General features: G+C 41.6%; 1 protein-coding gene across 4 annotated transcripts in view; it reads right to left on the bottom strand.

Moving 5' to 3' along the window:
- Positions 1 to 9,551: 9,551 nt before the first annotated feature.
- cyth1b (cytohesin 1b) overlaps positions 9,552 to 25,912 on the bottom strand; it is a 62,860-nt gene continuing 46,499 nt past the window's right edge. For 3 of the 4 annotated variants that reach the window (XM_029640186.2, XM_029640187.2, XM_065012710.1), the window contains exons 3-13: positions 22,122 to 22,186; positions 21,334 to 21,400; positions 21,120 to 21,238; positions 20,659 to 20,739; positions 20,472 to 20,584; positions 20,214 to 20,362; positions 16,332 to 16,444; positions 13,372 to 13,450; positions 13,162 to 13,233; positions 12,896 to 13,050; positions 9,552 to 11,129 (exon numbers count right to left, since the gene is read on the bottom strand). In XM_029640186.2, the coding sequence (XP_029496046.1) occupies positions 11,051 to 11,129; positions 12,896 to 13,050; positions 13,162 to 13,233; positions 13,372 to 13,450; positions 16,332 to 16,444; positions 20,214 to 20,362; positions 20,472 to 20,584; positions 20,659 to 20,739; positions 21,120 to 21,238; positions 21,334 to 21,400; positions 22,122 to 22,186 (1,092 nt within the window). In that variant the 3' untranslated portion in view covers positions 9,552 to 11,050. The remainder of the gene's footprint in view (positions 11,130 to 12,895; positions 13,051 to 13,161; positions 13,234 to 13,371; positions 13,451 to 16,331; positions 16,445 to 20,213; positions 20,363 to 20,471; positions 20,585 to 20,658; positions 20,740 to 21,119; positions 21,239 to 21,333; positions 21,401 to 22,121; positions 22,187 to 25,912) is intronic. The other variant, XM_029640185.2, reaches the window with a different exon arrangement.

Raw genomic sequence — 25,912 nt, 5'->3', positions numbered from 1 at the left:
GACAGCTTTTGAAGGAAAACACTCTGACATTTCCAAAACTGCAAAGATATTATCTGTGCGTGCCCCAGAACTGATGCTACAGGCGAAACCAAGATGAAACTTCAAACAGGAAATGAGCAGGATTTTTGACGCTCTGTTTTTCATAGTCTCCTTATATGGCTGTGAAAGCGCCACGAATTAGCCTGCCCTTTCTATCGTTTCTCCAAGTTGTCTGCAGCATTGTGACGTATTTGTAGGCATATCATTGGAAGATTGGCCATAAGAGACTACATTTACCACGTGTCCGCCCGGTGTCCTTTGTTGAAATTGTTGCGTAAATTGTTGCGTAATCTCCAAGCTGCTCGCATTCATCCATGTGATTGAGACAGAGAGGAGACTTCCAGGAATGATATATCATGAAGAGATATGTGAAAAACACCTTGAAGATTGATTCTAAACTACGTTTACCATGTTTCAGTCGATATTATGGAGTTAATGTGGAAGAAAGTTTGGCGTTTGGATGAATGAATTTTTTTTTTTTTTGTAGCCAAACATGACGCAGAAAACGGACCGATTTCTCCTGCACAAAAAATCTTTCAGGAAAAACTGAACATTTGCTATCTAACTGAGTCTCCTCATTGAAAACATCCGAAGTTCTTCAAAGGTAAATGATTTTATTTGAATGGTTTTCTGTTTTTTGTGAAAATGTTGCCTGCTAAATGCTAACGCTAAATGCTAACGCTAGCTATCAATACTGTTACACAAATGCTTGTTTTGCTATGGTTGAGAAGCATATTTTTGAAAATCTGAGATGACAGTGTTGTTAACAAAAGGCTAAGCTTGAGAGCTAGCATATTGATTTCATTTCATTTGCGATTTTCATGAATAGTTAACGTTGTGTTATGCTAATGAGCTTGCTGATAGATTTACACAATCCTGGATACATTTTTTTTTCTTAGCTAAACGTGACGCACAAAATGGAGCGATTTCTCCTAAACAAAAAATCTTTCAGGAAAAACTGAACATTTGCTATCTAACTGAGAGTCTCCTCATTGAAAACAGAAGTTCTTCAAAGGTAAATGATTTTATTTGAATGGTTTTCAGGTTTTTGTGAAAATGTTGCCTGCTGAATGCTAACGCTAAATGCTATGCTAACTATCAATGCTGTTACACAAATGCTTGTTTTGCTATGGTTGAGAAGCATATTTTTGAAAATCTGAGATGAGTGTTGTTAACAAAAGGCTAAGCTTGAGAGCTAGCGTATTGATTTCATTTCATTTGCGATTTTCATGAATAGTTAACGTTGCGTTATGGTAATTGGCTTGAGGCTGTAGTCACGATCCCGGATCCGGGATGGCTCGACGCAAGAAGTTAACAACCATTCCACAGGTTCATGTTCATACATTTTTTATGGTTCATTGAACAAGCATGGGAAACAGTGTTTAAACCCTTTACAATGAGGATCTGTGAAGTTATTTGGATTTTTACGAATTATCTTTGAAAGACAGGGTCCTGAAAAAGGGGAATTTCTTTTTTTTGCCTAGTTTGTATATATTATACAGTGCTGTGAAAAAGTATTTGCCCCTTCCCTGATTTCTTATTTTTTTGCACATTTCTCACACTTAAATGTTTCAGGTCATCAAACAAATGTTAATATTACACAAAGATAACCCAAGTAAACACAAAGTGCAGTTTTTAAGTGATCATTTTATTTGTCTCACAAGCGACTCCTGTGGCGGGCCGTGCGTAGTGCGCTGTGTTTCCTCTGACACATTGGTGCGGCTGCCTTCCGGGTTGGATGCGCGCTGTGTTAAGAAGCAGTGCGGTTGGGTTGTGTATCGGAGGACGCATGACTTTCAACCTTCGTCTCTCCCGAGCCTGCCTCTCCCGAGCCTGGGAGTTGTAGCGATGAGTCAAGATAGTAGCTACTAATAATTGGATAACACGAAATTGGGGATAAAAAAGGGGGTAAAAATTCAAAACAAAAAAAAACACAAAAAAATAGAACCTGTCTGACAAAGTGAAGTAGACCAAAAGATTTCAAAAAGCAAGACATCATGCCGCGATCCAAAGAAATTCAGGAACAGACATCTATCAGTCTGGAAAGGGTTACAATGCCATTTCTAAAGCTTTGGGACTCCAGCGAACCACGGTGAGAGCCATTATCCACAAATGGAGAAAATGTGGAACAGTGGTGAACCTTCCCAGGAGTGGCCGGCCTACCAAAATTACCCCAAGAGCGCAGCGACGACTCATCCAAGAGGTCACAAAAGAACCCACAACAACATCTAAAGAACTGCAGGCTTCACTTGCCTCAGTTAAGGTCAGTGTTCATGACTCAACCATAAGAAAGAGACTGGGCAAAAATGTTATCCATGGCAGAGTTCCAAGGTGAAAACCACTGCTGACCAAAAATAACATCTATGCTCGTCTCACTTTTGGCAAAAAACATCTTGATGATCCCCAAGACCTTTGGGAAAATATTCTGTGGACTGACGAGACAAAAGTTGAACTGTTTGGAAGGTCTGCGTCCCGTTACATCTGGCATAAAAGTAACACAGCATTTCAGAAAAAGAACATCATACCAACAGTCAAATATGGTGGTGGTAGTGTGATGGTCTGGGGTCAGCATGGTGGTGGTAGTGTGATGGTCTGGGGTCAGCATGGTGGTGGTAGTGTGATGGTCTGGGGTCAGCATGGTGGTGGTAGTGTGATGGTCTGGGGTCAGCATGGTGGTGGTAGTGTGATGGTCTGGGGTCAGCATGGTGGTGGTAGTGTGATGGTCTGGGGTCAGCATGGTGGTGGTAGTGTGATGGTCTGGGGCTGCTTTGCTGCTTCAGGACCTAGATGACTTGCTGTGATTGATGGAACCATGAATTCTGCTCTCTACCAAAAAATCCTGAAGGAGAATGTCCGGCCATCAGTTCGTGACCTCAAGCTGAAGCGCACTTTGGTTCTGCAGCAGGACAATGATCCAAAACACACCAGCAAGTCCACCTCTGAATGGCTTAAAAAAAGAAAATGAAGATTTTGGAGTGGCCTAGTCAAAGTCCGAACTTTAATCCGATTGAGTTGCTGTGGCGTGACATTAAAAAGGCGGTTCATGCTCAAACCCTCCAATGTGGCTGAATTAAAACAATTCTGCAAAGAATAATGGGCCAAAAAGTCCTCCACAGGGATGTGAAAGACTCATTGCCAGTTATCGCAAACGCTTGATTGCAGTTGTTGCTGCTGAGGGTGGCACAACCAGTTATTCGGTTTAGTGGGTAATTACTTTTTCACATAGGGCCAAGAAGGTTCATATGGCTTTTTTTCCCTTAATAAATAAAATCATCACTTATCTGCATTTTGTGTTTACTTGGGTTATCTTTGTGTAATATTTAAATTTGTTTGATCTGAAACATTTAAGTGTGACAAATGTGCAAAAAAAGAAGATATCAGGAAGGGGGGAAATACTTTTTCACAGCACTGTATATACACTGAGTGTACAAAACATTTAAGGACACCTGCTCCTTCCATGAAAAGATTTGGTATGGGTCCCCAGATTCTCAAAACGTTCTACAGCTGCACCATCGAGAGCATCCTGACTGTATCACCACCTGGTGTGGCAACCGCTTAGCATCTGACCATAAGGCGCGACAGAGGGTAGTGCGTACGGCCAAGTACATGACTAGCTTCCTGACATCCAGGACCTATATACTAGGCTGTGTCAGAGGAAGGCCCAAAACATTGTCAGACACCAGTCACCCAAGTCATAGACTGTTTTTTCTGCAACCTCATGGCAAGCGGTACCGCAGCGCCAAGTCTAGGACCAAAAGGCTCCTTAACAGCTTCACCCCCAAGCCATAAGACTGCTCAAATATTAATCAAATGGCCACCTGGACTATTTACTTTCTTTTTACACTGCTGCTACTCGCTGTTTATCTATGCATAGTCACTTTACAAATGACCTCGACTGACCGCACATTGAACCGGTACTGCTTTTTTTCCCACTTGAGTATTTTCTTAACTCCATTTCTTCAGTCAGTGTAGATGAAGGGGAGAAGACTGGTTAAAGAAGGAGTTTTATTCCTTGAGACAATTGAGACATTGATTGTGTCTGTGTGCCATTCAGAGGGTGAATGGGCAAGACAAAATATTTAAGTGCCTTTGAACGGGGTATGGTAGTAGGTGCCAGACGCACCTGTTTGAGTGTGTCAAGAACTGCAACGCTGCTGAGTTTTTCATCCTCAACAGTTTCCCTGTGTATGAAGAATGGTCCACCACCAAAAGGATATCCATCTAACTTGACAACTGTGGGAAGCATTGGAGGCAACACTGGCCAGCATCCCTGTTGAACACTTTAAACACTTTGTAGAGACCATGCCCTGATGAATTGAGGCTGTTCTGAGGGCAAAAGGGGTAGCAACTTAATATTAGGAAGGTGTTCCTCATGGGTTTTTTTTACACTCAGTATATGTGTTGAGCTTTAAAGATGGTTTGTTTATTTGTATGTGTTGGGCTTTAGCTGAGATCTTTCTTTACAGAGTCAAGTATATTTGTCCAGGCCTCAATTGTCCCTTGACAAGCACTATTCATTCTCACTGTCGATAATGTTATAACTTCTAATAGCAACTGTATCCACTTGCGGATTGGGAGAGAGTGAGGTGATTGCCATCTAAGAGCCAACATCTTTTTCCAGCAGTGCTGCCTGCCAGTAGTAATTGTCTATGATTAATTGAGAGATTCAATGAGTTATCATCGTTAAGTAACATAACAGATGCAACGCATTGAATATTTACATTCATGCACTTCAAAATGAACTTTGTCCTAGAAGAATTTAACTGCAGGGTAGTCCCACATCATATTAAGGACTGTGCCTGCCTTATTTAAGGGACACAATGAACAGTTGGGAGTTGGGGCAAATTTAATCGTAAAACTTTTCCTTGGTGTTAAGTACAGTCTGTGAACAAATGTAAAATGTATAAATTGATGGTTCGGCTTACGGGATGCCAAGGTCATATTTTTCCATATTCCGTTCCAGTTAAAGGGTTGTTCAGATCCACTTAGATCTGTGGACCATACTTTTTTTTTAAATTGCTAGCTCAGAATTAGAGCTTTCCAAAAGTTATTTATATATTATGGAGATCAGTCCTTTCAGGATCCCAGATAAAAAAATATATATAAATAAAAGAGAAACTTGGTTTATATAAGGCTATGGTTGTAGTTGAAGTACTTAGCTGCAATCTGGTGATCTGGCAGAGGAAAACAACACTAGCTCTAACAATAGCTAAGGCGTTAAAGATAGATCTTATCTACAGGAGTTCTATTGTTACACTGTGCTAACAGTAGGCTGGAAGCTTGCCAATAAACAAATCTCACTTTCCCATTCAAAGGGTTATCACTGTGTGTGTGTGTGTGTGTGTGTGAGTGCAATTGTGCATGCAGGCAGGTGTGTACTGTACAGTGCCTCTGTGTGTTCTAGTCATGCTGGTACAGGTTGCCCTCTAGTGGAGATTATAGGAACAGTGAGAAAGATGCACCGTGATAGGAGTTTTTTCATGCTTTCCAAGCTCAACACACGTCTTTCTCCCCCCTACACATCCTCTTACCTCACTGATAACTGTAATCAGCATCACATCCCACCAATAGACATGTATGAAATAAATATTTATATTGTTTTTTTTTTTAGCAACATTGATGTTTTTGTTATTTAAAGTATTTCAGATGAAAGTACTTTGTTTTTGTCTCTCTCTCATTCACTCACTCACACACACTCACTCACACACACACTGAGCAGGAAGCAGACTGCGGCCAATACCCACTTGGCAGGCTTCTCCTTGGTCTTGAGGTTGAAGGTCCAGATGGTGGGGCCCCTCATACAGGTCTTGTTGATGGGACACTCCTCATACACGTTCTTGGTCTCCTGGTGTTCCACCGGTACCACCTTGATGAAGATCGGCATGTTGGGTGTCAGCTCCTTTAGACAACTGTCCCCCATCATCCCCTTCTGGGTGTCCCTGCGCACACACACACACACACTGTATAAAGGGTTGAACTCTAAACATAGAAACATTTGTCATCACTCCAACCCCTGTGACATCGCCACATTGTGTGTTTGTGTGTATCTACAGTGCTGTACAAACAGATCCCTTAGTTTACCAATGCTTGAAATATAGTACTGTTTTTACTGCTGTGTGTTTTCATTGAAATACAAACATTCACTACATATAGACCAGCAGGTGGAACTGTAGCACAGGATGTTTTGTACATTCAATAAACTCATTAGTTCTGTATTGACAGAGTGGAATCTGGTACATGAGTCTGTGACTAAATAGCCAGGTGTGTGTCTGAGGGGGAATACACTAACTTGTGTGTGAAGGTGACTAGACAAACAGGTGTGTATGGAGTATTTGCGTCATGATTATTTGGCCGGTAAAACTTTGCTTCTTGAAAGTCCAATATCTTGAAAACTTGACTGCTGACATGCAAAACATTTTGGGACTGTATCAACAGCGGACTAATAAATAAATAAAATACCAAAAGATCGAGTTTGTGATGCATTGTCACACACATACACACACGGTCTCATACCTTGAGTCCGAGGCTGAGCTCTTTCAGAGAGCACGTGATCTCCTTGGTGAGGAGGTTCTTTTCACACTCCTGGAAGGCCACAATTATGTAGGGAGTTCTCTCCTCCACCTTACCTATGACCTCTATCATGTTGAAACCATCTGGCAGTTTCTCCAAGATCTCATCCAAGATGCCCTTCACCTGTAGGGGAAAACACACACACACACAAACTACAAATATTGTTATCTCTCAGGAACCCCCAATGTGTGTGTCCAGGGCTACTATATGTATATAGATGAGGTGCTGCCTCCAGAGATCCCCTACTGTACCTCCACCCAAATGCTGAGATAGGCTTCCTCACCATCATCTCAGAGAAGCTGTTCTGCACTGTGCAGCCCAAAGAGTCAGACACTGCTGGGGGAGGAGGGTGTCCAGAGAGAAGGTATCCCCCCCCCACACACTAAAGTCCTGACTCTGTGTGTGTGTGTGTGTTTTCCCCACAGGTGAAGGGCATCTTGGATGAGGTCTTGGAGAATCTGCCAGATGGTTTCAACATAATTGAGCTCAAGGCTAATTTCAGCTCTAGCCTTTTCCTGTAATCCATGGCTTCTGGTTGGGACACTGTTGGGAATACGTCATCTATGCACTTATTGATGAAGCTGATGACTGAGGTGGTATACTCCTCGATGCCATTGGATGAATCCCTGGCCTTATACAGCTGGTTGAGTGTGGTCTTAGCATCAGTTTGTGGTGGTAAATAGAGGACTACTAATAATATAGATGAGAATTATCTTGGTAGATAGTGTGGTCTACAGCTTATCATAAGGTACTCTACCTCAGGCAAGCAATACCTCAAGGCTTCTTTAATATTAGACATCGCGCACCAGATGTTCTTGACAAATAGACACACACCCCCACCCCTCATCTTACCAGACGTAGCTTCTCTGTCCTGCCGATGCATGGAAAATAACGCCAGCTCTATATTATCCGTGTCGTTGTTCAGCCATGACTCAGTGAAACATAAGATATTACAGTATTCAATGTCCCATTGGTAGGATAGTCTTGTTCATAAATCATCCATTTTGTTTTCCAATGATTGCACGTTGGCCAATAGAACAGATGGTAGTGGAGGTTTACTCACTCGCCAACGAATTCTCAGAAGGCAGCCCGACCTCCGCCCCCTTTTTCTCCGTCATTTCTTCTCGCAAATGACGGGGATTTGGGCCCGTTCCCAACAAAGCCGTATATCCGTCGCATAGGACTCGTTAAAGAAAAAAAAATTGTCCAGTTTGAGGAGAGTAATCTCTGTTCTGATGTCCAGAAGTTATTTTTGGTCATAAGAGACGGTAGCAGCAACATTTTGTTCAAAATAAGTAAAAAAATAAGTTACAAACATTGCGAAAAAACTAACTAAATAGCATAGTTGGTTAGGAGCCTGTAAAACGGCAGCCGTCCCCTCTGGCGCCATTCAACCCTGGCGTGGGTGAAGGCTCAGCTGACATATGCAGCCATAGTTGTCATGGCTACCCATGCTGTAGCGCTCCACTAGTTTATCCAGGCTGCCCAGCCACTTGGCCACCAGGTGTATGGTTTATTAATATAATATATCTCAAATATATATTATTTATATATGTACAATATATTTGAGCATATTGTTACTCTATATTCCACAATACATTTAACAAAATGTAAATATATTCAAGATATACAGTACATTTGGAAAGTATTTAGACCCCTTCACTTTTTCCACATTTTGTTACGTTACAGCCTTTTTCTAAAATTGATCAAATAAAAAAAAATCCTCAAACACACAATGTCCCATAATGACAAAGCAAAAACAGAAATACCTTATTTACATAAGTATTCAGACACTTTGCTATGAGACTCGAAATTGTGCTCAGGTTCATCCGGTTTCCATTGATCATTCTTGAGACGTTTCTACAACTTCGTTGGCGTCCACCTGTGGTAAATTCAAATGATTTGGAAAGGCACACACCTGTTTATATAGAGTACGGTCCCACAGTTGACATTGCATGTCAGAGCGAAAACCAAGCCGTGAGGTCGAAGGAATTGTCCATAGAGCTCAGAGAGAAGGAATTGTCCGTAGAGCTCCGAGACCGGATTGTGTGGAGGCACAGATCTGGGGGAGGGTACCACAACATTTCTGCAGCATTGCAGGTCCCCAAGAACATCATTCTTAAATGGAAGAAGTTTGGAGCCAGTAAGGCTCTTCCAAGAGCTGGCCGCCCAAACTGAGCAATCAGGGGAGAAGGGCCTTGGTCAGGGCAAGAACCCGTTGGTCACTTTGATAGAGCTCCAGTGTTCCTTTGTGGAGATGGGTGAACCTTTCAGAAGGACAACCATATCTGCAGTACTCTAAAATAAATCCTTTATGGTAGAGAGGCCAGACGGAAGCTACTCCTCAGTAAAAGGCACATGAAATCCCGCTTGGAGTTTGCCTAAAGGATTCTCAGACCATGAGAAATAAGATTCTCTGGTCTGATGAAACCAAAATTGAACTCTTTGGCCTGAATGCCAAGCGTCAGGTCTGGAGGAAACCTGGCACCATCACTACTGTAAAGCATGGTGGTGGCAGCATCATGCTGTGGGGATGTTTTTCAGCGGCAGGGACTGGGAGACTAGTCAGGATCAAGGGAAAGATTAACAGAGCAAAGTACAGAGATCCTTGATGAAAACCTGGTCCAGAGCGCTCAGGGCCTCAGACTGGGGCAATGGTTCACCTTCCAACAGGACAACCACTCTAAGCACACAGCTAAGACCATGCAGGAGTTGCTTTGGGACAAGTCTCAATATCCCTGAGTGGCCCAGCAAGAGCCAGGACTTGAACCCGATCGAACATCTCTGGAGAGAACTGAAAATGGCTGTGCAGCGACCCTCCCCATCCAACCTGACAGAGCTTGAGAGGATCTGCAGAGAAATCACAGCCCTCCAAAGAGCACATTGATATGATAGAAATGCATCTCTTATAACACATTTGTAACAGACAGCACACAACTGTATAACACTGTAATAAGGTCTTAGACCTTAGGTCTTTTATTTATTCAACAAATCCTTTCTCTGCAAACATATTGCTGCTTCTACAAAAGTACTTTTAATTGTCACAATATCAGAATAAAAGACTGAATAGTTCAACCCGAAACAAAGTGATATGTTTTGATCCTTTGTCTACCTCTCACACATTTCATTCTCCCCCTTCCACCATTCCTCCTCCTTCCACCATTCCTCCCCCTTCCACCATTCCTCCTCCTTCCACGTGACTGCAGTTGCAGTAACAGAGGTATCAACACAAAAAAACTAAATGAAGATCAGAACTAATACAGTGATGGCAGAGAAAGGCTTTGGGCAGAGACAGTTTTTTGCAACTTCCCAACTCAGCTCCCAGATCTCAAACCCTGGCTCACTGACAGCCCAATTACTAGTGATGCGGCAATAAAATCGGTACGGTTACATATCGGGATATTATTTTTGATGATGTATCATATCGTTTTGACAAAATGGCAATATTACTGTTGCGCCAGTTGGCTTAACCTGCACCAAAACTCCTTTATAGCTTGTTCTCCATCTTATTTTGAAATGGGGAGCCAATTTGTTTTCAGCATTTCCATGGCTGATCAAAACTCGTTATCTCATGGCTCTCTTGTCCCTCTGCAGCAGACATATCCTGAGAAATATGTTTGGAATATCGAATTGCAGTATCGAATCTCAATACATATAGAATCGTGAGAATCGCATCGGCACCTAAGTAGCGTGATATTGCATCGTGAGGTCAGTCCCTGGCAATTCCTATCAATTACCTGGACACATTTAAACAAACATGGAACCAAAGAAAGAGAGAAACAGAGACAGAGAGAGAGAGACACACAGAGACATACTGAGAGAGAGAGAGACAGCGAGAGAAACACACAGAGACATACAGAGAGACGGAGAGAGAGAGACAGCGAGAGAAACACACACAGAGACATACAGAGACAGCGAGAGAAACACACAGAGACATACAGAGAGATGGAGAGAGAGAGACAGCGAGAGAAACACACAGAGAGATGGAGAGAGAGGAGAAACAGTGGTGGTTTGTTATGAGAACCATTCAGAAAGAAATGTTCTGTAGTTACAACAGCACTATGACAAGAACCCTCAGAAAAAGAGGTTTGTGTAAAAATAGGTTAATGTTGCCTTTCTCTGTTAATTATCAAAGCATAATATTGCATTATGTAACTTCCTGTAGAGGGCGCTGAAAAAGGCCATGAATCCTCTCTGCATTCCTGTCCCAACCCTGTGCCCCTTCATAATCCTTCCCCTCCAGTGTTTATGAATCTGATGAAAACAAGATCAATATGATGACAGCGTCCACCTAGACTTCCAACAGGCTTTGGGGATCTTCTGCTTTCTTGTGTATACAGTTCCATAGGTCCTTTAGTTCAGGTCCATGGGCACAAACACTGGGCTGTAGAATAGAGTGAGGCCTGCTCCTCCTGCTGAAGTGCTGGAGCCTGGGTCTTTTCTACAGACTTGTCAGGGCAGACACCTTCTTCTTCCGGGCTGCCAGCATTTCGTAGAAGGGGTCCCTGCTGATGGCATTTCTACATTAAGAGAGGGGAGAACAATATGAATTTAACTTTTTGGCATGAGACTAGAACAGGATCATACAGATGAAGGATAGGACATGACTTGGAAGAAATAAGAACCAAAACCCTCGCCTTTCTCCCAAAATGTGCACTTGTTCACTTCCTGGAATAGATTTGAAAGTAAATGACTGGTACAGTTGAAGTCAGAAGTGTACATACACTTAGGTTGGAGTCATTAAAACTCATTTTTTAACCACTCCACAAATTCCTTGTTAACAAATTATAGTTTTGGCAAGTCGGTTAGGATATCTACTTTGTGATATCGTTTTTCCAAAAATAGTTTAAAGACAGATTATTTCACTTATAATTCACAATTCCAGTGGGTCAGAAGTTTACATACACTAAAGTTGACTGTGGCTTTAAACAGCTTGGAAAATTCCAGAAAATGATGTCATGGCTTTAGAAGCTTCTGATCCACATGTACACCTCCAATTGACTCAAATTATGTCAATTGGAGGTGTACATGTGGATGTATTTCAAGGCCTAACTTCAAACTCTGTGCCTCTTTGCTTAACTTAGGGCTGCAATCCGGTTAACGGATTGATATGACAACAGCCAGTGAAAGTGCAGGGCGCCAAATTCAAAACAACAGATATCTCACAATGAAAATTAACGTAATTTGGTGCGAAAAGTGGAAATCAATCCCAGAACAACAGCAAAGGGCCTTGTGAAGATGCTGGAGGAAACAGGTACAAAAATATCTATATCCACAGTAAAACTAGTCCTATATCGACATAACCTGAAAGGCCACTCAGCAAGGAAGAAGCCACTGCTCCAAAACCGCCATAGAAATGCCAGACTACGGTTTGCAACTGCACATGGGGACAAAGATCATACTTTTTGGAGAAATGTCCTCTGGTCTGATGAAACAAAAATAGAACTGTTTAGCCATAATGACCATCGTCATGTTTGGAGGAAAAAGGGGGAGTCTTGCAAGCCGAAGAACACCATCCCAACCGTGAAGCACCGGGGTGGCAGCATCATGTTGTGGGGGTGCTTTGCTGCAGGAGGGACTGGTGCACTTCACAAAATAGATGGCATTATGAGGAAAGAAAATTATGTGGATATATTGAAGCAACATCTCAAGACATCAGTCAGGAAGTTAAAGCTTGGTCGCAAATGGGTCTTACAAATGGACAATGACCTCAAGCATACTTCCAAAGTTGTGGCATTGGAGTGGCCATCACAAAGCCCTGAACTCAATCCAATGGAAACTTTGTGGGCAGAACTGAAAAAGCGTGTGCGAGCAAGGAGGCCTACAAACCTGACTCAGTTACAACATCTCTGTCAGGAGGAATGGGCCAAAATTCAACAAACATATTGTGGGAAGCTTGTGGAAGGCTACCAGACACGTTTGACCCAAGTTAAACAATTTCAATGCAATGCTACCAAATACTAATTGAGTGCATGTAAACTTCTGACCCACTGGAAATGTGATGAAATAAATAAAAGCTGAAATAAATCCTTGTGGTGATGATCCTAACTGACCTAAGTGGTGATCCTAACTGACCTAAGACAGGGAATTTTTACTTGGATTAAATGTCAGGAATTGTGAAAAACTGAGTTTAAATGTATTTGGCTAAGGTGTATGTAAACTTCCGACTTCAACTGTATATGGAAAGTCCCTCTAGCGCATTCCTACACAAATCCAATGGTGTTTTTTGAATGCATATACACTTCAGGAAGAATGAGAGGTTATTTGGACACCGCCAATAATTCACTTTATGCTGGTGATCCACTCCTCCTTTTCCTCGGCTGTGGGGGCAGAGATTCGATAGAAAGTGTGGTTGCCCTCGACAACACGTCCGTCCGCCTCGGTCTTACATGCCTTGATCACCTGATCCCTGTGGTCCGGGATGAACAGCTCAAAACAGTTCTGAGAGAGAGAGAAAGCGAGGGAGAGAGATAGATGTGACTCAGAGGCTTTTAAAAGGAAACAGGGAGAAAGAGCACAGGAAAAGAGGGAGAGAGAAAGAAAGTAACTTACTGGTTTCTTGGAGTCGTCCACCTCTCTAATACTCAGATTCTCCAGAGGGATGATACCCCTAGGCTCCTTATCCTGGAGGGAGGGAGGAGTGAGAAACGAGAAGAGAGAAAACACAGCGAGAGCATTACAGCTCACAACTGGTACATTGCATGTAATGGAGAAAAAGCATAACAGAAAAAGAGAGAGGAATAGAAAGAGAGAGCAACTCACAGTAGTGTACTCAAAGTAGTACAGGCAGTTGTCTGTGAGGATGAACCATCGTCTCTTCCATGTCTTCACACGCCCTCCTGAGGGGGTTAGAGGTTAAAGGTCAGAGTTCAATCAGGATTCATTAGATTAAAGGGTTAGAACAAGCAAAATCCACAGATTAAAAAGGTGCCCCTAGACAGTCCAGGCAGACGGCAGCCCAGGCATCAGCCAGTACCAGGCAGGAGGCTATGGACGCATTCCAGGTAGTCTTTAATGCAGTCATGTCTCTAAGAAGACACAGCATGATAGCAACAAAGTTGACCATGAATGCAATGCATTAGTTGAGATCATACAGAATGATAGAGAACTCTTTTTTTTGTATCTGTCCCATTATGGCGTCTATAAGTGCACAGGCAGTGCCATTGAGGCCATCTCCATTTTGAAGTAGTACATTTTCTTCTTCTACTACTACTACTTCTGTGAGTTGCTAAACAAACAAACTGAAAGTGTGTTGTTTGAACAGGTTGACGATTTACTGCCACCTGCAGTTATGGAATATTTGCTCACGAGTATAATTCATTAGCTGATCCCTCCTGATGACCCGGATGGAATAATGTGATCATTTTCTAACCCATAGGAAGTCCCACCCAGTTGACTACTTCAAAATGGTAAAAGTCCTCAATTGCGCTGCCCATGCTGCAATGGGCTTTTGAGCACTAGAGTCCTCTATATATCTCTATGGTTGAGATACTGATTGGATGGTAGGGTTAGGTTTAAAGGTTGTTTGCGTTGAAGTCAATGACATCTTGCACAGATTAAAGAGCAGATAAATCACATTTTACCAACAATTAAACACCATTTCATTTTTTATAATGAAATCATAGTTAACCTGTTGCTCCTACCCTCTACTTTTTTGAACATTTTGTTAAAAATCGCGCAACATTTCAGCGCCCTGCTACTCATGCCAGGAATATAGTACGTTCATATGGTTAGAATGTGTGGATAGGAAACCCTCGGACGTTTTTAAAACTGGTTAAATCACGACTGTGGCTATAACATAACGTGCGTTACATCGGAAAGCGCAGGAAAACCTGATCACAGAAAATGGAAATAAATATCCTTGCGCCACTTCCAGCAATTGTTAACAGTGAGCCGAATTAGATAAGACCGAGCATTCAACTCCCACAGCATCCCCATGTTGTCTAGAGTCTTGTGAATTGAATCATCTTTGATTCTTGGTTGAACCGAAACAGGGGCACCACTTACCTCCGGTCTCCGCCCAGATCATTCCGGAAGAGCTCTCTCGTGAAATTTTTTCCAAGACGACAGCTAATGATTTTTACATCGCCTAAGGATGATTTTTATCGCTTATTAACGTTTACTAATACCTAAAGTAGCATTACAAACGTATTTCGAAGTGTTTTGTGAAAGTTTATCGTCTACTTTTTGAATTTTAAAAAATGACGTTACGTTGTGAAATCGCTGTTTTTTTCGTTTATCACACAGTCTACATATAACGATATCTTGGCTTTATATGGCCCGATTTAATCGAAATAAAGACCCAATAGTGTTTATGGGACATCTAGGAGTGCCAACAAAGAAGATGCTGAAAGGTAATGACTGTTTTCTATTTTATTGTGCGGTTTGTGTAACGCCGAAATGCTAATTATTTTGTTTACGTCCCCTGCTGTGCTTTTGTGTTGTAGTGTATTGGTGCATGCTATCAGATAATAGCTTCTCATGCTGTCGCCGAAAAGCATTTTAAAAATCTGACTCGTTGCCTGGATTCACAACGAGTGTAGCTTTAATTTGATACCCTGCATGTGTATTTTAATGAACTTTTGAGTTTTAACTAATACTATTAGCATTTAGCGTAGCGCATTTGCATTTCCAGAGCTCTAGTTGGGACGCAAGCGTCCCAAGTAGAAGCAAGAGGTTAACAGTAGATTTTCATTAGACAAAACCTTGTTTGTTTTATTTCACCTTATTTAACAAGGTAGGCTAGTTGAGAACAAGTTCTCATTTGCAACTGCGACCTGGCCAAGATAAAGCATAGCAATTTGACACATACAACAACACAGAGTTACACATGGAATAAACAAAACATAGTCAATAATACAGTAGAAAAAAATTAAACAAAAAGTCTATATACAGTGAGTGCAAATTAGATAAGTTAAGGAAATAAATAGGCCATGGTGGCGAAGTAATTACAATATAGCAATTAAACACTGGAATGGTAGATCGGCAGAAGATGAATGTGCAGGTAGAGATACTGGGGTGCAAAGGAGCAAAATAAATACATAAATACCAGTATGGGGATGAGGTAGGTAGATAGATAGACTGTTTACAGATGGGCTATGTTGCATGGCATGGGTTGCATGGCAGAGTATGGGAAGCAGCACCAAGAAGCAAAGCACATACAGGATGAGGAGGTTAACACCTTGATCACACTGATAGCGTTATTACGCAAAATAGTAAGCAGCATCATCTGGATATGTGTGTAACAAATGTTCAACATTCACCTTCTGTTACCATTTCTGTCACGCATTCAGTTTGACACATATGTTCCATAAATCCAACGTATGCACCACACAGAACGCACTGCGATGCAATGCTGCAAGGCAAATGCAGCGCTCCATTGGAAATTAATGTACTTCTAGTGTACCAAAATGACGCTGTTGGCGTGATCAAGGCATCAGGCTTCCAATCCATAAATACATATTTACATACATACCTCCTGGAGACCAAAATCATCCAAAACAAATGAGGAAGAAAAAACACAAAGACAAACTACATTGAGTCATAAATACTTTTACCCATTGTATATGTTTATACTCAATATATAGGCTATATTCTTGGTATGAATGAGAAGGCCAAACAAGAGTGTAGTTCTGCATCTGTCCATACGAGGGAGTGGAAGTATCAATAAAGCTTGCTGTCCTCTGTTCTATAAGACTTTTACAGCAAAGTTTACTCTCTCACCTCGTTTGAGTAGCCAGCCCTCCCGGTCAGGGTTGAAGAAAGTGTGTGTGAGGTCATTCCCATCATCCTCTGGAATTTTAAAGGGCTCGTTCTTTATACCCTCATACAGGTTCTACAGAGAGCGCGAGAGAGAGAGAGATATTGAGAGTGAGTGATATGGAGAGAGAGAGAAAGAGAGAGAGAAACAGAAAGAAAGAGAGAGTAACAGAAAGAGAGAGAGTGAAACAGAAAGAAAGAGAGAGTAACAGAAAGAAAGAGAGAGTAACAGAGAGAAAGAGAGAGTAACAGAAAGAAAGAGAGAGTAACAGAAAGAAAGAGAGAGTAACAGAAAGAAAGAGAGAGAGAAACATAAATAAAGAGAGAGTAACAGAAAGAAAGAAAGAGAGAGAGAAACAGAAAGAAAGAGATAGTAACAGAAAGAAAGAGAGAAACAGAAAGAAAGAGAGAGAGAAACAGAAAGAAAGAGAGAGAGAAACAGAAAGAAAGAGAGAGAGAAACAGAAAGAAAGAGAGAGAAACAGCAAGAAAGAGAGTGAGAGAGAGAAAGAAAGAAAAAGAGAGAGAAAGAGAGAAAGAAAAAGAGAGAGAGAGAAAGAGAGAGAAAGAAAGAGAGGGAGAGAGAGAGAGAAAAGAGAGAAAGAAAGAGAGGGAGAGAGAGAGAGAAAGAAAGTGAGAGAGAGAGAGGGGGATATGGAGAGGGATATGGAGAGAGGGGGATATGGAGAGAGGAGGATATGGAGAGAGGAGGATACGGAGAGAGAGATACAGAGAAAGAGATGGAGATATATATTATATATATATTTTATATATATATATATATATATATATATATATATATATATATATATAGAGAGAGAGAGAGAGAGAAATATATATAGAGAAAGAAAGAGAGATATGGAGAAAGAGGGAGATATGGAGGGAGAAAGAGGGATATTATATATATATATGAGAGAGAGAAAGAGGGATGGAGAGAGAAAGAGGGATGGAGAGAGAGAAAATAGAAAGGTATGGAAAGAGAGAGAGAGGAGGAGAAAGATTTTAAAAATCTAAACACTCTTAGATAACTTTCTGGAAACCACATCCACTCACAGTAAAGAAGGCATCAATCTGTCAGTAGAAAAACATCAACAATATAGTCAGGCAAACGGCAAAAGAAGCACAATTGGATTTATAAAAAACAAACCAAAAACCCCCACAAATGACAAGACTGTCAAACCAAAAGCACAGAGACCCAAATAATGGTGAATTACGCTTTACACCTTATTACTGTGAGACATTAAAACTCTATAAACATACGCTCTGAATCAAAAAAGCCCAGTACAACAGCAAGCAGCTGACACAAATTGAGTAGTCCATTTTTGGCAAAATTGGAAACTAAAGGGATTAGCATTACAAAATGGTGACATATGGACAACCCATTTTAAAACACTCTACAACACCGTTCAAACTGATACAAACACAGAACAATGACAAATTCATGAGAAATTGAATGGATTAACAAAAGCTATAAAGAACCATCAAAATCCTTTGGACGCCCCAATGACTGACCAGGAGCTCTATAAGAAACTTCAGGCCCTTAAATGTAAAAAAAGAAAGCATGCAGACCTGATGGCATCCTAAATGAGATGCTCAAATTCACTAGTGCAAAATTTCAATTCGCTATATTAAAACTGTTTAATTTTATCCTGACTGTAGGTTATTTTCCTGACATCTGGAATAAAGGACTCATAACCCCAATCTTTAAGAACAGAGACATATTTTACCCTAACAATTACAGACGCATGTGTGTGAACAATCATTTGAGGGAGGTTTTCTGTAGTATTATAAATGCAAGAGTTCTAAACTTCCTTAATAAGCACAATGTTAAGTAAAAGCCAAATTCGATTTATACCAAAATATTACATGACCAATCATATTTACACCCTACACACCCTGATAGATAAACATGTCCACCAAAATAGCACCAAAATGTACGCTTGCTTTATCGACTTTCAAAATGCATTTAATTCTATTTTGCCTACAGGACTGTTCTAAAAAGTTATTGAAGGTGGTCTAGGGGGTAAAACATATGACATTATCAAAACTGGCCATATGCGCAGCATCAAAACTGGTAAGAAAAAACATAAGAATTCTTTAACCTGAGGCGGGGCCTTCGCCAGGTTTGCAATCTGAGCCCCACGCTCTTCAATATTTACATCAACAGTGGTATTCTAGAAAAAGCAGATGACCTGTGCCTGCTGTCACCCACAGCACATGGCCTACAGCTGAGCCTGGACCTGCTAGAGCAGTACTGCCAGACCTGGGCCCTGGCAGTACACCCCAAAAATACAACAATTATTCATTTTCCAGAGAAGATGCAGATCTCAGGGAATTAGACCAAAGTTCATAATTGGTACAAAATATAGAGTAGGGCACACACTACAATTACTTCGGTTTAAAAATAATATTTACAGGACACCTTCATGAGGCGGTGAATGAACAGAGAGAAAGCACACAGGGCATTCTAAAAAACAAAATCAAATCGAAATACCTCAAATTTGGCGAAAACTAATTGATTGTGTCATTGAACCAATTGCACTATATGGCAGCGAGGTGCGGGGTCCACTTGCAAAACAAGATTCCACCCAATGGGACAAACACCCCATTGAGACCCTGCATACAGAGTTTTGTAAGATTGTCCAGAGGAAAATTACAAACAATACATGCAAGGCAGAATTAGGCCAACATCCACTAATAATTTTAAAAAATAAAAAATCTATTATGTTTTGGAAACATCTAAAATACAGTGACCCCCTCTCATATCATTACCATGCCCTGCAATGTCAAGAGCTGAGCATAGAGTCCCCTCATCTAGCTGGTCCAGGTTCACAAACCTGTTTTACTAACACACTGAAGCCTCAGGACCAAACATCCAATGAATCAGAATAAACCAAATTAGAGAGAGGAGAGAGAGAGAGAGAGAGACTTCCCACAAAATGAGGTGGAAACTGAGCTGCACTTCCTAACCTCCTGCCAAATGTATGACCCTATTAGAGACACATTTCCCTCAGATTACACAGACCCACAAAGAATTCGAAAACAAATCCAATTTTGATAAACTCCAACTCCGCCAGGAAAATAACCTCTCCCTCAACAAAACGAAGGAGCTGATCATGGACTTCAGGAGACAGCAGAAGGAGCACACCCCTATCCATATCGACAGGATGTGCTGAAGAGGAGATCCCTTGCCATGTGTTCTCCAAACTCATTACACATTATAAGAGAAGACAGAGCTGTTATCTTGGCAAAGGGAGCTTGCGCAAAGTATTGAATGAAGGGTGCCACAGTTATTTGAGAAAAATATGTGTTTTATGATAAAAACATAATTATTTTACTTTAATAAAATGTTTGATTTTTGTGAATATTTTGAATGAAAGACCAAAAGGATATATTTACCAAGGGTGCCATTATTAGCGGAGGGCGCTGTACTACTGCACTGTTGGAGCTAGGAACAGAAGCATTTCGCTACACCCACAATAACATCTGCTAAATATGTATATGTGACCAATAACATTTGATTTTATTTGATGTATTGGGTGAAATACCAGTGTGTCATCACAGCAGCAAGATGTGACCTATTGCCACAAGAAAAGGGCAACCAGTGAAGAACAAACACCATTGTAAACACAACCCATATTTATGTTTATTAATTTTCTTTTTTCTACTTTAACTATTTGCACATCGTTACGACACTGTATATAGACAGGCGTTGTCATGTGTGACCAGGTCCTCAACCTCTAGTATTGTATGGATAGAGGGCGGAAGAGACAGAGGTATAGATAATGGGAGGGGAAGAGAGAGAGCTTTATAAAAGGACAGAGGGATGGAGAAAGTGATAAATACCCTGAGTAGGTCCTCAGGCAGGTCACCTCCATCGTTGATTCCTCTGTTCATTGCGCTGAATCTCTGGTGGGAGGGTTTGTCCTTCACATTGGGGTTATGGAGACTGGTGTTCAGCATGATCACAGAAAACGACAACACATAACACGTATCTGGAGCACAGAGAGAGACAGGAAGGTTTGTGTGTGTGTGTGTGTGTGTGTGTGTGTGTGTGTGTGTGTGTGTGTGTGTGTGTGTGACTGAATGGTGGCCTTTCTATACCGCTGTGCTGGAAGACCCCAGGGTTACAGTGACAGTATCTCTGGGCAAACGCCTCCATCATCCTGTCGATCTTCTGAGCTTCGCCTGGCAACCGGAAACTCCAAAGGAACTGCCTGGGTGAGAGAACATGCAATCATAAGGGGTGTGTGTGTGTGTGTGTGTGTGTGTGTGTGTGTGTGTGTGTTACCTGAGGGCCTGGACCAGGTTGAGGTCTGTGAATTCATGCAGCTCCACGAAGGCATGTAGAACCTCAAGATTGAAGTCATTTCTACAGAAAACACATACCAACAGACAGTATTCAAGTCTATGGCCATAAAACTGAATAGGGTCATGTTCAGTAGGGAATACTGTAATTAAACGTTTTAAAAACAAAAATATGCATTTCCTGTTCATTCTGTTTCTCCTTTTTTCAAAATGTTGCTGTGAGATTTCTCAGAGAACAGCTCTGCAACCAGAAACATGGAAACTCAAATATAATCTATAATCTCCTAATACTGACCTCCTTCTGTGGCCAATGTGTGTGTGTGTGTCTGTCTGTCTAGGGAGGATGGGCCAAATCAATATCACTGAGTTGAGAATGCATTAACCCACTTAAGAGGTCACTTAAGAGGTCACTCAATACTGCTCACCCACCCACCCGTTTCTCACCTCTCCCCCAGATAGTCTCCGATGGCGGTCTTGTTAAGCCCCTCCCCTTTATAGAGAAACTGGGCGATGTCATTGCTGGTGTTCTTCAGCAGACCGCTGTCAATCAAAAACCGGATCCCCTGATTGATGGTACACAGCCAATCAAAACACAGAATCCCAACCACAGCACAGAGTGGAGGTTAGGGGCTGGTTTGCCATTGGGTTTCTCCCTCACCTTCTTGGGGTCCATGTTGAACTTCTTACGGCCCATGGACACCTGCTTGTTTCTCTGCATGCTTTTTCTACAGACAAAACACAGTTATGAAGTCTGTATAACACATTCACATTCATGCCTACCTAAACACTACATAGGACCTTCAAAACACAATTCCAATTACCCTCATAACAGACAGAAATCTTTGTAAACCATTTAAACACACACTTCATACATGTTATTAACACCATCCCTCAATTAACAGCCCCATTAAGTCATTTAGATGTCTGTAGCTTCGGGGCAACAACTGGCCCAGACCAATCACTCTTAAAGGAGACACACACAGACACCCGATCACTGACATCATTACCAATCATTAAGGATGATTCTTCTCCCTCTCCCAACATTTTTTACATTTGAATAATTTAGCAGACGCTCTTATCCAGAGCGACTTACAGTTAGTGCATTCATCTGAAGATAGTTAGGTAAGGCAGCCACACATCACAGTAGTAGTAAGTAACTTTTTCCTCAATAAAAAGTTATCAGCAAAGTGCTAGTAGGAAAAGACAAGTGCAACTATTATTTATTTTTCAGGGGGCGGGCTTGGATGGCCCTAGAGACCACAGGTGGCAGAACAGAGTGCTAGGGTTGGGGTGTAGGGTTTGAGCATAGCCTGAAGGCAGGGAGGGGCAGAGCCATTACCACACAAAGGGTAGAACGCACACAGTACATACAGTACACACAGGACAATCCTCAGTAGAGTGATACACAATCACAATAACAGACATAGAAACACACACAGATCATACCTCTCTTTGGTAATGCCCAGGTTGTCAATTTCATTCGTCACCTCTTCTATCTCATCCTTCAGCCTCTAGAGAGAGAGAGATAAGTGTATGGTACAGTGAGATCACATTACTCTGTCTGTCTCGTGATGTCTGACCATCCCTCAACCCCACAGAGCAGCTTTGATGCAGCCTCAGCTAATACTCATACCCATGGCACTAAAAGAGAGGGAGGGAGGAAGAGAGAGGAATGAAGGCGGGAGAAAGAAGGGTGAGAGAAGTTTGTTGTGTATATGTAATTGGTGTATGGATGGAGTATGTTTACAAGACGTAAACCAACTGAAATATCTGCCTTTGAAAAAGGGGTTTCAAGGTTTCTGACAGGAGACATACTTTATATACTGTTTGGGAGGAGTTAAGTGGAGACAGTTCTATGGGTTGTGTAGGAGGTAAGTGGGTGAATCTTCTACAGATGGTCCCACTGGGAACTGATGCACCTGCTGCTAGCTAGGGTCAAACCAGACAACCCTCCCCCACCGGTCACTCATTTTGTGGCACGGAGTCAATGTGGATTACTCTACACACAGCCAGAGACAGTAGCCGCAGCGTCGCCCTTGCAAAAGAAACCTGCGACAGATTGGCTAGTGAAACGCACACTCGACCCTGTGATTGGACCAGAAAATTGTCAATCAACACAGGTCGGTGAGCTAGCGAACAGATTACTGATTGCTGTAGCATTCAGCTATAGAATTGGGTGCAGTGCAAAGGTCAAATTGTAGGATGAGAGGATTGACATAATAAATAAATATGCAGCTCTAAACATTGTTTGGCTTACCCCTGCCACCCCCCCCCCCCCCTCCCCTCTCCCCCGAGCTTTCGCTAGTCTCCAGCACACATGCACTGTTGAGGCAAGTGACTCTGAACTTACAATGGCTAGCCCCAAGTTGTTATATTTTTCTCTTGTGCTTTATGCTATTTGCCTCATGACTCCTGCATGCTTAGTTGACTATGAACTTGCTTGTTTAGACCAACCGTGGGACAGACTGTTTGTTCCCACACTCGGGACTCTGACTCTCTATTGGTTACACGGACTCTTGGCCTCTCATCCTATTCTAACCACATCTCGCCGGCGTTGTATACAAGTTACCTGATGAAATTGCTGTACAATATGATCTTGTTGCCATCTAATGCACATTCCAATGTTATAAAATCAACACTGCAGAGCTCTCCCTGTCCTCTGCCTTGCCCTGATTGTATTACTTCCAATTATATCTGGAAATGTGCATGAACACCCTGGCCATCTGCTGTTGCTAGCCCCAATTCTGATTTGTGCTCTGATATCTGCTTCAATTATTTCTGGTCTTGTAAAAGCCTGGGTTTTCTGCACGTTAACACTAGAAGCTTATTACCTAAAATGGATAAATTGAAAGTGTGGGTTCACAGCTCCAATCCAGATGTGTTGGTCATTACAGAGACATGGTTAAGAAAGAGAGTTTTGAGCAATGTTAACCTTTCTCGTTATAATCTTTTTCGGCAAGACAGATCTTCCAAAGGTGATGGAGTGGCAATCTTTAACAAGGATCACCTTCAGTGCTCGGTTGTCTCCACCAAGTCTGTCCCCAAACTATTTGATTTGCTGGTTTTACACATTCAACTTTGTTGACTGATACTGGGTGTTATCGGCCACCATCAGCACCGGCATGTGCCCTAAATGCCCTAAGCTCTCTCCTGGCCCTTTACACCAAGTCTGAATTTGTCCTATTAGGTGACCTAAACAGGGACATGCTTAAACCACCAGACTAAGTCCTAAAGCAATGGGACTCAAATCAAATTGTATTACTTACGAGCCCCTAACCAACAATGCAGTTAAAAAAAATACAGATAAGAATAAGAAACAAAAGCAACAAGTCATTAAAGAGCAGCAGTAAAATAACAATAGCGAGACTAAATACAGGGGGGTACCAGTACAGGGTAATATGTACATGTAGGTAAGAGTTATTAAAGTGACTATGCATAGATGATAACAGATAGTAGCAGCGGTGTAAAATAATGGGGGGGGGGGCAATGCAAAGTGTCTGGGTAGCCATTTGATTAGATGTTCAGGAGTCTTATGACTTGGGGGTAGAAGCGGTTTAAAAGCCTTTTGGACCTAGACTTGGCATTCCAGTACCGTTTCCGTGCGGTAGCAGAGAAACCAGTCTATGACTAGAGTGGCTGGAGTCAACAACAATATTTAGGGCCTTCCTCTGACACCGCCTGGTATAGAGGTCCTGGATGGCCGGAAGCTTGGCCCCAGTGATGTACACTGGGCCGTTCGCACTACCCTCTGTAGTGCCTTGTGGTCAGAGGCCAAGCAGTTGCCATACCAGGCAGTGATGCAACCTGTCAGGATGCTGTCGATGATGCAGCTATAGAACCTTTTGAGGATCTGAGGACCCATGCCAAATATTTTCAGTCTCCGGAGGGGGAATAGGTGTTGTCGTGCTGTTAGAGGAAATTATAGTTTAGATGATCAATTATGTATACATTAATGATTAGAACCATTTATGCTAATACTATTATGTTATGATTTGAAAAGTATGGGTTTTTAGTTGAACTGTTACTGAAAATGTAAGCAGAAATGAATTGTGTCTGTGTCTCCTGGGAAAGTTTAAGAAGGAGGGATAAGATAGTTTTTCAAACAGATAAGAATGTTTTGGTTGGATTCCATTAGTGGAGAGAAGTATATCCTTTAGACAGGTTGGAATGTAGTTTATGAGGGGAGTGAAACTATCTCCAGGACCGAATACTACGCCATTGTAAGGCTGGGAGAGGGTGTGAAACTGATGATGTAATTTTATGTCTTCTTTCTTTAAAATGTAATGTTCTTTGTATTTTGGGTCAGTACTCTCTGGAATTAAACGCTCTTTACCTGGCTTTTAAGACTGGTCTCGATTTACTTCATGCATAATTAATGAACTTACAATTCATTAATGAATTAGAAATGAGTGCTAATTGATTTTGGCAATTAAAGCATAGAGTAATTTAGAATTCCTCTATCAATTTGGTCCTTCGAAGAGCCGGATCTAAAATATTCCTCTCTGTGCCTGTAGGTAGTACGCTGGAAAATCGTGCACGGACGAGTTTTGACTCGTTTTACTAAAGACCTGACCTCTGAATTGAGGTTAAAAATTGAAACAGGCCTGCGTATTATCACAGAGGACAGAGAGGGTGACTAGATTCAAACGAACAATGCTTATCCCAGTCGGCAGCAGGTAAAGTAGCCTTTATTCTCGAATTTGGGAGGGATTATTTAGGATATTTATTGATTAAAATGTTATGAAGGAGTTGAATTTGATCAATAATAGGTGCTTGAATATTCCGAACAAATAAAATGGGTTTCTACCGGGGGTATTAACCAGGATATCGATAAAATGGAAGCAGCTCCGAAATTGACCTGTGGTAAGGTGCGCTACCAACAAATAAACTAGAGCTTAGTACGGCCTGGTTTTGCAAGCCAAGGATTATTAAGGAGTGATATAGTACGCATTGGAGAATTAGGACGCTTGTTCCGTACAAATAGGATGGCAAATAATTCAATAAACATACCTAAATAAAGTTTTTACCTAATAGTCTATCTGTATATGGGAAACTGACTGTGGAAAGTAGCAGATAGATATGTTAAAACAGGTGAGGATAAATTAGGCTTGGTGAGAAGGCAGGGTAATTCTAGGCGAACAGAATAAATGAACCTGTACAATGCTGAAAGAAATTAATATCAAATGATACGTGATTAGTCTATAGTAGTGAGATTTGAGACATTTTACGTTGAAAGT

The sequence above is a fragment of the Oncorhynchus nerka genome, linkage group LG28, assembly GCF_034236695.1.
Source record: "Oncorhynchus nerka isolate Pitt River linkage group LG28, Oner_Uvic_2.0, whole genome shotgun sequence".
NCBI lineage: Eukaryota > Metazoa > Chordata > Actinopteri > Salmoniformes > Salmonidae > Oncorhynchus > Oncorhynchus nerka.
The sequence above is the reverse complement of the archived record's forward strand: the minus strand, read 5'-3'. Positions and strand labels throughout refer to the sequence as shown.